Here is an 11,052-nt window from a genome sequence, read left to right on the forward strand (position 1 = left end):
ATTGCCCAACCTTCCTTCTGAGGAGTGGCTGGTAAGTTTGAACTGCCAGCCTTCTGGTTAGTAGTCAAATGCCTTAGGCACTATACCACCAGAGCTGTCTAAGCCTCCTGGGTGCCACCAGGGTGAGCAACATTAGAACAATCTTAGAAAGTTGTTTGGACCACTGAGGGCCTGGCCCTTGCCAGCCTCTGCTCCTGTTGGGAGGTTTGCACCCTCTACCCAGAGGTCCCACAGGGCTCCTGGCTTTGCCCTACTTGGTCCTTGCCTTGCAGTTCCCAAGCTTGAAATGTCCTCTTTGGAGTTCTTAGATGCTTCAGCCCACACGGCTCTTTCATACAGGATTCATTAATATGAGTGGTGGAAAGTGGATTTGGAGCTGGGCAGATCTGGGTTTGAATCTTGACTCTGCCAGTTTCTAGGGGGCTAGTGACTCTCTGCCAATTTCTATCAGGGATTGCTGAGTTGTTATAGAAAGACTTAGAATGAAGTGCTTGAAGGAAGCTTGCCCTTGTGGCAAGTCATTACATTGTTATTACCCTTGGAGCTCACTCCAAATTCTGCTGGCAAGGCCTGGATTAGCACACTCCCTCCAGGAAGCCTTCCAGACCCCACTTTAATCTCCCTTCCCCAGAACTCGACTATGGAACTGTTCCCCCTCTCCCCCACCCAGGACTGGCTCAGTCGCACTCAGGGTTTCAACACCTGTTCACTGCACAGAAACTTCCACCACCTCCATCCAACCCCTTTCATCCTCCACACTCAGCCCCAGTCACCTTGTCACCTCTTCCATGAAGTCCTCCTGGACCCAAGCATGGCTTATCTCCTTCCTGCCCCCACAGCACCCACACAGAGCATCACCAAAGCCCCAAAATGCTCTGCACATAGCTCATTTCAACTGCTAGTTCTCCCACCAGACAGAAGGTCCCTGGAGGACAGATAATCTGAGACTCCTGTCACCCTCAGGGCATCATAATTAATTCTCTGTAAATGTCACTGAGTGAGCATGCAATCAGAGTAGGTGCTCAGTAGAGGAAGTTGGGTGAATAAATGTACTCCATTTTACAGATAAGACTGAGGTCCAGACATTTACAGCTACTAATGGCAAGATGCGGCCTAGGATCCAGCTTTCTTAACTCTGAGCCTTTTTCAAAACACACACACCACCTAGACCTGCAGTGTCCATGACGCTAGCCACCAGCTAGAGGTGGCAACTGAGCACCTGAAATGTGGCCAGTCCAAATTGAATGGGGGTAAAGATTCCTGGGTGGCACAGTTTGTGTTCAACTACCAACCTGAAGATCAACAGTTTGAACTCAGCCAGTGGTGCTGTGGAAGAAAGCCCTGTGATCTGCTGCTGTAAGGAGTACAGCCAAGAAAACCCCATGGAGCAGTTCTACTCTATAACACATGGGGTTGCCACGAGTCAGAGTCAACTTAACTGCCAAGGGTTTGGTGTTTTGGGTTTAGAAGTGTAAAATACACATCAGATTTAGAAGACTCAAGAGATTATCTTATGAATCATTTTTATCTTGATTATATGTGATGATATAATAATTTCGATATATTGGGCTAAATAAGCACATTTTTATGAAAATGTAAAATTCAATTAATTTGCTCCTTTTTTTCAATGTAGCTGCTAGGAAATTGAATAATACATATGTGGCTTGCGTTGTATTTCTTACTGGACGTCATTGGTCTGGTCTCTCCAGTAAAGCTATGATATTTTGTGGTCAAAGACTGTATCTAATCCTCAGCAGTAGTTTGGTTTTTTTCTCGACTCTTTTCTGGGCCATGTCTCTGGGTGGTGCAAACAGTTCATGTATTGGCTGCTAAACTAAAAGTTGGGGGTTTGAGTCCACCCTGAGATACCTCAAAGAAAGGTCGGGCAGTTGACTTCAGAAACAGCAGCCACTGAAAACCCTACAGAGTTCTATTCAGATGCATGTAGGGTTGCCATGAGTCAGAACTGACTCCACAGCAACTATGTTCTGGGCACTGTGTGGTGCTGGGGATCTGAAATAAGATGGTGTCTGGCTGGGGAGACAGAGACGCTGGGAGGGGATATGCATTAATAGTGGCATGTTGGTGGAAGTTAGAGGGACAGCTCCACCTCTCTGCCTAGCCTCTGACCCCTCTGCTGTGCCTGGCACCAGGCACCTGGCCAGAGCACAGCCAGGCCCCCACCAACCCCTGGGCTCCCTCGTTCCCATCATCCCCCTAAGCCCCACACAGCTCTCCTTCAGGGCACCCCACTCACCCTTTTCCTTGTTGAGCCACCGGATGAAGCGGCCGTAGCTGTGAGGCTTGAGCAACAGCTCTTTGAGGAACTGCCACAGGTGGATGGGTTGTCCAGGGCAGGACGAGTCCACCTCGCTGTCGGTCCAGCTCTCCTCACTGGTCGAGGCTGGCAGCAGGAAGGGTGGAGGTAAGTGGGGAGCTGCAGACAGCCCTCAATCCCACACCCCTCCCTGCCCCTGTCCCGGGCTCACCACAGTAGTGAATCGCCCCAGGTGAGGTCCTCTCTTTCATCCAGGCCGCTGTGGGGCAAGGAGAGCAGGTTGGGGTACCCAGAGAGACTCCACCGAATCTGCATCTGGGTAGGACTACAGAGCCACAGAAGTCTCTCTGTGGCTGGGGATTGTCTCTATGGCTCCCTCCCTCCTGCCATTCTGGGAAGACAAGTTATTTACAAGTTGCTGCTTCTGGAAGATAATTCTGGGATTTGGTAGCCAGGAGGGGCCTTAGGGATCCTGCATGCAGCCTCTCATTGTTCAGATGAGGACAGTAGACATTGAACCTCGCTGAGCCACCTTTCCTCACCTACGGAATGGGTCTATGACACCTTGCAGACCTTGCAAGGACACAAGGTAATTAAATCCACACAGACTCTCATTCAGTGCCTGGCATAATAAACAGCAGCTCCCTGCCTTCCACTGCCAAGTTCACCATGATCCTCCAGCCCCTGCTGATCTCCACACGGCCCACTGGCCCCCTCCCTGGCTTTCCCACCTCCAGATCAAGCAGTGGTGGGTGTGAGGCAGCCACTGAAGGGCGGAAGCCAGCTCAGCTTCTGCCCACATCACCACCAGCTCTTAGCCTGGCACTGGCTGCCACCTGGACTGCCTGGACTGGGTAGGACACAGGTCTCTGACTGGGTCATACAAATAGGCCCTGTCCCTTTATTCATGTTGGGTCTCTTAGGACAGGGGTCTTGACTCATTGAGCAAACACTGCTTCTTCCAAAGCCCCAGTAGTGCCTGGTGGATCTAGACAATTTAAACATTAGGGTTGGCTGCAGCCATTAAAAGAATAGGGCAGCTGTAGGTATGTTGAAAGAGGCCCTGATGGTGCAGTGTTTAAAGCACTCATCTGCTAACTGAAAGGTTGGTGATTTCAACCCACCAGCCACTCTGCAGGAGAAAAATGAGGCCATCTGCTTCTGTAAAGATTCACAGCCTTGGAAATCCTATGGGGCAGTTGTACTCCATCCTATAGGTCACTAGGAATTGGAAACAACTTGATGGCAGTGGGTTTTGGTTTTATGTATAGTGATGGGGAACACTATCCAAGATACACTATCAAGTGCAGAACAGTATGAATACTCTGGTGTCATGTATGTAAAAATAAAAAAAGATAAATTGTTCATAGATAATTTGATTGATTGATCCTGTTTCCATTGAGTTGGTTCTGCTCAGCTGTTAACTGAAAGGTTGATAATTTGAATCCACTAGCAGCTCTGCAGGAGCTCTGGTAGCATAATGGCTAAGGCACTTGACTGCTAACCAGAAGGCTGGAGGTTCAAACCCACCAGCCACTCCTTGGAAGGAAGGTTGGGCAATCTACTTCCATAGTGATACCGCCTCGGAAACCCAAGGAGGGGTTGCTGTGAGTCAGGGCCAAGTCGGTGGCACATAATGACAACAAGCCACTCCTCGGAAGGAAGGTTGGGCAATCTACTTGTGTAGTGATACCGCCTCGGAAATCCAAAGAGGGGTAGCTATGAGTCAAAATTGACTAGATGGCAGTGAGTTTAGAGAGGCTCTGCAGGACAGAAGAGTTGACAATCTGCTCCCATAAAGATTTCAGTCTAGGAAACCCTGATGAGCAGTTCTACTCTGTCCTATAGGGTCGCTGTGAGTTGGAATCCACTTGATAGCACACAATATATACATATTTATAAAATATGCATAAACTTTCCATAGAAAGGTATGGAGAGTTATTTTTCATAGTATACTATTTTTCACTTTTTTTTGTCATGAACATTCGTTACCTCGTTACTTCTTTAAGGAAAAACAAAACAAATACCAAAGGAAAAAAGAAGCAGTAATTTGTGGCATCCAAGGTCACCCTTAGGCATCCAGTGTTCTCACAGCCTAGTCTTTTAATGACCCATGTGCTCTGTCCTAAAGTCCTGTTGGCTTGACCAGGGCTGGGTAGGGTCACCCAGGATCCAAGAAAATGGCTGCAATTGGGTCTGAGATTCAGAACGGAGCCCAGATAGGTCTAAGGGGCCACTTCCTCTTGGGGAGAGTACCCACTCAGCCTGCTTCCTGGCCTGATGTCCCCCTGGGGATCCCTGGCTTGGAGACCCTAGGGGCAGCTCCCACCACACCTTGGCTCACCTGACTTCCAGATGTCCAAGTGGGCGTGCAGCACATCTCCGCCCAGGGGCGAGCGCTGGCGGAACTGCTCCTCAGACATGGCGCACAGCTCCTTGCCCCCCAGCTCCTGGAAGGCCTTGCCCACAGGGGGCAGCCGGTACTGGTGTTCTGTCCACAAGAGCCACTTTTGCACGTTGCCAGGGCTCCAGTCCATGGGGTCTGGGCAAGAGACACCTCCTCAGCTCCAGTGGCTGAATGAGGGCAGCACTTGTAATGTGGCCCACTCTGCTCTGATGGGTACCCTGCGGGGAGCTTGTGGTCCAGGGCCATAACCTCCCTGGGATGGAGATAGGTTTAGACAGGGCCTGAAGGGCCCTGGGATTGGCTTGGGGGCTGGAGGATCTGGAAGGGGGCTACCCAAGAAGAGAGGGCAGTGAGAGGATGGAGCCAGCTCCTTGAAAACAAATTTGGCTCAGGACAGGGCAGCCTGAGGCCTCTGTATCCCCTACTCTACCAGGGCCTCAGGTTCTTCCAGGGACCCCCAACCCCTCCAAAGCCTTCTGAGGGAGCTCAGTCCTGGAGGGGGTAATGACATTAAGGTCAGCTTCTCCTCAGATGCTTCTTGCCCAAGCTTTTCAAAGAATCAGAGACCAATACTACCAAGAATCAGTCCTACAACTCCCAAGCCTCAATACCCACTTGTATTTTATGGATGAGGAAACTATTACACAAAGGGCTAACAGAGGGCTGGGTGCATAGCTCAGTGCACGAGTGGTGAATAAATGAATGGCAGGGCAGACTGGTAAGGGACAGCCACAGGTTTAGAAGCCAGCAGGGGCTATGCAGGCTTAGTCCTAGATGTGCCCTGCTGCTCTAGGTGAGCCTGGCAGGGCACACAGGCTAGGGGCCAGACTGGTGGGTTCAGGCACAATGGAGCCTCCAAAGTGAACACGATGCTCTGAGCCAGTGCCCCAGCTGGGTGACCTGCTGGTTGGCATGCCCCCGCTTAATAAGCCCATTTTCCTTCTTGAGATCAGAGCAATTTGTTCCTGTCCTCATTGTTTAGAGAGCAGGCACCTCCCAGACCAGAGTGGGGGAAGAGGCACCGTGGGAAAACCTTCTGGGGTAGGGCTGGCACAGGGATTGGGAACCTAGAGGACTGGGGAATCCATGGAAGCTGCCTGAAGTAGGAATACCAACTGGGGGTGGGGTGGGGTGGGGACTGGGGCCAGATGAGGCTGTGGAGGAGAAGGTGGGCCTGGGGGATTTGTGAAGACCCTTCCATGTGAAAGCAGAACAGAGAGTGAGACGTTCAAAAGCCAGGGCCCAGAGACCCAGGGAGAGGAAGCAGGGCTCCCCAAAGCTGGAGAGGTGATGGGAGCACAACTCCATAATCACACCTCTAGGCCAGGCAGTCACACATGTGCTCAGCCCCCTGATGCTCTCCTCCCCACACACACACATCAGGGTCCCCACAACCACCTGGCTGGGGATGCATTCATCTATGAGTTTTGGGTCTGTTTCCTTCACTGTCATATAAGTTCCATGATGTAGGGACTTTTGTGTAGAATTCACCACTCTATTTCCTGGTCTTAGGACAGTGCCTGGCATATAAGAAGTGTTAGTCACTAAAGTCATTCAACAACTATTTATTGTGCATCTATTATGTGCAAAGTGCTATTTTAGGAACTGGGGATGCAGCAGTGAACAAAACAAATGAAAATCCCTGCCCTCAAATGTGGAGTGTACATTCGAGTTGGGGAGACACACAGTAAACAAGATAAATAAATAAAGCGTGTAGCACAGCAAGTGGTAATAAGTGTCATGAGAGGAGTAAAGTGGGGAAGAGGAACAGGAGGTGGGGTGTGGGCAGCAATTTCAAGAGAGAGGTCAGGGAAGGTCTCGTGGAGATGGTGCCATTTGAGTTAAGACCTGAAGGAAGTGAGGGGTGAGCCAAGTAGATGGTCTGGGGAAGGGACTGAGATGGGAGTGTTCTGAGAACTGCAAAGGGACTGAGTGGGAGTCTCCAGGCTGAGGGACCAGCAGGTGCAAAGGTCTTGAGGTGGGAGTGTTCTGGGAATAGGAAAGAGTCTGGTGTGAGTGAGCACAGTGAGTAAGGGGAGAGCAGAGGTGAGTCTGAAAGGAGTCTGTGGGCCTGAGACCGTAGGGCTTGAGTTCCCTTCATCCAGTACCTACCAAGTAAGGGCACTGGTTTGGCATGGTTGGGGCACAGAGATGGGCCAGAACCTTCTAGCCCAGGCTCACAGCTCATGTGTGTTATGGGTTTCCCATATGTGTAGAAGTTCCAGCATCCCTGGGGTTGCCTGGGCTGGGGAGAAGGAGTGGCCAGAGCCCAGAAGACAGTGACATCACCCACCCCAGTGACCTCAGCCTTGCCTGAGCCCCACTGTATGGAGGTGGGTGTGCCAGAGGGGCTTACCTGCAGTGATGTTGAGCAGCTTGCAGGCTGTCTCGATGTCCTTGAGCACCTCGCCTACCACCATAGACTGCACCTGCTCCAGTGAGTGCTCCTCCAGGGTCAGCCCACCTGGCACCAAGTCCAGGCTGCCCCCTGGGGCCTGGCTGTCGATGACTGGACATTGCTCAGGCTCCTTGGGCAGATCTTCCTGAGTACTGGCCTCGGGGCCCTTGGCCACCCAGCTGCCTTCCTCAGGGTACAGCATGTCAAAGTAGGAGAGGTAGAAGGCGGACAGACCCTGCTCAGGCGTGGCAGGAGGACTGGGGCTCCAGTCCCGTCTCTCGGGCCCCACCCCTGCCATGGCCATCTTTTCTAGACCTGTCCGCAACACTGCGTCGGTGGGCAGAAGGAGGCGGCCAGGGGGCATGCTGCTCAGGCCGGGGCTGGCGCTGCCCATGCCGCTGCTGCTGGGGCTGGTGGCTGCGTCTGCACAAGTGAAAGAGGGAGGAGAGTGAGGTTCTGGCCACCTCCCTATCCCCATGGGGGCCGCTAAGCCGGTTACGGAAATGAGGGGCCCATGGACAGTGGCTGGGCCTGGGAGAGAGTCAGGGGTTTCTGGGTCATTGGGCAGCCAGGACAGGACTGGGCAGAGGAAAAGGGAGTGAGTGGGTGGGGGCAGGAGGGTAAAAGGACAGCTCCATTGCTCCCCAAGGAAAGCCTGGATGGATGGATCAACAAATCTTTACACATGTATTGTGTGTAAAACAATCCTCTGAGGTATCTGAGGTAATTGATCTCTTCAGTCCTCATAATGGAAGGGGTGATTAGCGCCACTTGGCAGATGTGCAAACTGAGGCTTGGAAAAAGAGCCCTGGATAATTTCCAGCCTTCTGGGCCACACCAAGCTGGCCCACACGGAGATCCTAGTCTACAGTCTGGTGAAGGAAGTAGGAAGGACATCTCTCCTTCTGAGAGGTAACTTAAATCTTCCCTGCTATAGCAAAGCTTGTTTTCTTTTATTCTGCCCTTGAAAGGGGCAAAAGTAGGGTGGAAGGGAGAAGGCCAGCATCCTGAAGGCCACCATCATCTTCACCAGCCAGGCGAAGGAAGAGAGAAACGAGTGAGGAGGGGTAGAATCCATTTGAGGGATGTGACTAAATTCAGAGTGTATCATTCCTGAGGCAGCCAGTGAGGAAACTCACAAGTGTGCCTGCCTCTGCCTCCCATATTCAGGGCTGGGAGCCTGCTACCCAGGCCACTTCCTCCTCCCCTGAGAGGGGCTGCCCCCAGGGCCATTACAGCTCCCAGGCCCTCTCTTCTTCCCTCAAGCCCCAAAGGAATGTGCAGTGGCCCAGAGATGGTGCCCACATGCTGACCTACAGGCTGACTTTCCAGTGGTAGCAGGAAGTGGATAGAAGGCCCCAGCTCAAGGCAACAACTGAGACCTTTGGCCATGCAGTCAGTCATTCTTCACTGCTGCTCCCCAAGACCCCCCCCCCAGGAGGCACCTGATGGCCTGCAACATGAGGAATGAGGGACCTCACTCTGCACTGGTCATCCAGGCTCTGCCTCTCCCAGGCCCTTTTCTCTGAACTTCAGATCAGAGCATGCAGTCTGGGTGAGGCAGGGGACTTGAGAACTGCACATAGACCAAGATGCTGGGATTTCTGGGGTATTTCGGTGATTTGTGGGCTCGAGACTCAATGATAAATCAGAACTGGGGGTAATATAATCAATAGATCTACCCTCCCAAACATATAGGGAACCATTTAGAAAGAAGGAAGGGAGCTCATGAACCTGTTAAAGTCCATGCATGTCCTTTCTCAGAGGTATTGATATTTTGAAACCACAGTTCTCAAAGTGTGGTCCCTAGACCAGCAGCATCAGCACCACCTGGAAACTTGTTAGAAGCACCAATTCTTGAGCCCACCCCAGAACTACTAAGGCAGGCTCTCTGGAGGATTCTGATGCATGATCAAATTTGAGAAGGGCTGCTTTAAAGACATCTGGTCAATAAGAGGATGAGGCTTTAATCAAAGGACTGGTAGACCAGCTAATGATGGAGTTTATGGTGCTACCTGGGATGGTGGGGAAATGGTGTCTCCCCAGCCCATCTCAAGTCAGCCCCATGGGACTGACCTGTAGCCTCAGTGTGCAGCTGGCATTTACCCCTGCAGGTAGGACAAGGGAAAGAACTCAGCTTGGAAGTCACCTCTGGCTTCTCCCGGGCTGCAGCTAGCCCATTTGACACCTTCATATAACTTGGAAAACAATGTTTCATCCTCTCTAGATAGCATGGCTTAGTGAATGAAGCCCAAGTGGGATTTCAGCCCCTCTCGCCCCCTCAGCCAGGCACCCTTGTGCAACATCCACCCTTCCCAACACTACATGACAGCCTTGGCTGTCCCGTGGCAGTGAGAAATGCCAGCAAGAAAGAAGGGTGTTCCCTTTGATTTTGAATTTCCCTTTCAAGGGCTCATTTAAGTGACAAGGAAGGAAAGGTCAGGGTGGGGTGTGGTGGGCAGGGACGGGGGGGTGGGGTTGTGGGGGACAGAGGGCAGGCCTGGAATCATTTCAAGTCCTTCTATGCAAACACACGTGTGTGCTATGGGCCTACGTTATTTACACAGGCTGTGCCAACAGCCCGTTCTGCCCCTGGATCCCCACCCTGGCTTGTGCCTACACCCTACCCCCTTGCAGCCTCACCCCTGAAGACCAACCCCCCCCAGTCCCCTATACCTCCCTCATCACGTCTGCCTGCTTTCTGCCCATCTACATCCCTAGAACCCCCATGCCTGCCACGTTAAGACAGTTTCTGCCAACACCGCGGGCTGCATGCCAGTGAAACGGAAGCTTTTCCAAGAAGCAGGAGAATTTGCTTCCCCCCTGGTCTCCTATTTACTTGGCTTCGGCCATAGGTAGCCTGGGAGGCAGCTGCTGTGGTTTGGAGCAGGGTGGCATGAGGGCTTGGTGGGGATGAATGGGAAGGGCAGGTGACAACGTTTGCTCAGTCAGGATGTGATGACACATCCCTGACATATTTGTTGACTGAACTGTGAAGCCCTCACATCTGTCCCTTCACCAGGGAGAGATGTAGCACAGGACTAATTCTAATTCCCATTCTGCAGATGGAGAAGTTAAGGCACAGTGAGGTAAGTGCCCCAAATCCAGGTCTTCTAATTCCTGGCCCAGTGCTCCTTCACCAGTGTAGAATTCCTGCCTCCCCACTCCACACCCCACATTCCAACTTCCTCTTTCCCCACTCCTAAATGCCAAGGAACCTGTACTCAACCAAGGCTTGGTCCCAACTCCAAGACTTACTTGGTAAAAACTAAGTTAATCATTAACCTGCATCAGGAGGAAAGGCCTGATTGTCCGCAGGCGGGGGTGGTGGGGAATGCTCCATCTCAGGCAGCCCAGGTCTGGGGGAACCTTGATGTGCTGATCAGGGGATCAGGGGCCAGGGTGTCCAGCCTACAACTCTGGCATATCTCCTCCAGGCCATGGAGTCACATTAAGGAGGGAAGAGGGAACTGCATGGTGAGTACCTACTATGTGACAGGTGCCCCATCCAGGGTGTTCATGTACATCATTCCCTGGACTGGGTGACATGGGCTTACCAGCCCATTTTACAGATGTGGACAGTGAGACTCAGAGATGTTATGCAGCTTATATTTAAGGTTTCCAGCTGACCAAGCACAGGTGTTGTTCACTTGTACTACAGTCCCCCTAAAGCTCCTCCTCTGGCCAGCCCCATCTTCCCTGGGGTCCTGCCTACCTCTTTATTGGGCCCCTTGATCCTCTCAAGTCTATCCCTCCTGCCTGGCTGCTCACTCTACCTCACTGTCAAGTTCATTTCCCTCCAATACCCTTTCATCAGATACCCCAGTGCTCAGTAATCTCTTATGCCTCCCCATTGCCTGCCCCATCCCATCCCAGTGGGTTTCTGGACCCATTTCCTACCCAGTCCAGAGTTGGAAGGGACCATATGTTATGCGATCATTTTATAGATGGGAACACTGAGATCCAGAG

General features: G+C 52.0%; 1 protein-coding gene across 1 annotated transcript in view; it reads right to left on the minus strand.

Annotated features, from left to right (window-relative positions):
• SPDEF (SAM pointed domain containing ETS transcription factor) overlaps positions 1 to 7,477 on the minus strand; it is a 14,680-nt gene extending 7,203 nt beyond the window's left edge. The window contains exons 1-4 of the mRNA XM_007939355.1: positions 7,042 to 7,477; positions 4,623 to 4,820; positions 2,490 to 2,537; positions 2,258 to 2,404 (exon numbers count right to left, since the gene is read on the minus strand). Coding sequence (XP_007937546.1) covers positions 2,258 to 2,404; positions 2,490 to 2,537; positions 4,623 to 4,820; positions 7,042 to 7,477 — 829 coding nt within the window. The remainder of the gene's footprint in view (positions 1 to 2,257; positions 2,405 to 2,489; positions 2,538 to 4,622; positions 4,821 to 7,041) is intronic.
• Positions 7,478 to 11,052: the final 3,575 nt, after the last annotated feature.

The sequence above is a fragment of the Orycteropus afer genome, unplaced genomic scaffold (assembly GCF_000298275.1).
Source record: "Orycteropus afer afer isolate SDZICR_OR568_19922 unplaced genomic scaffold, OryAfe1.0 scaffold00059, whole genome shotgun sequence".
In the NCBI taxonomy this organism is placed as follows: domain Eukaryota; kingdom Metazoa; phylum Chordata; class Mammalia; order Tubulidentata; family Orycteropodidae; genus Orycteropus; species Orycteropus afer.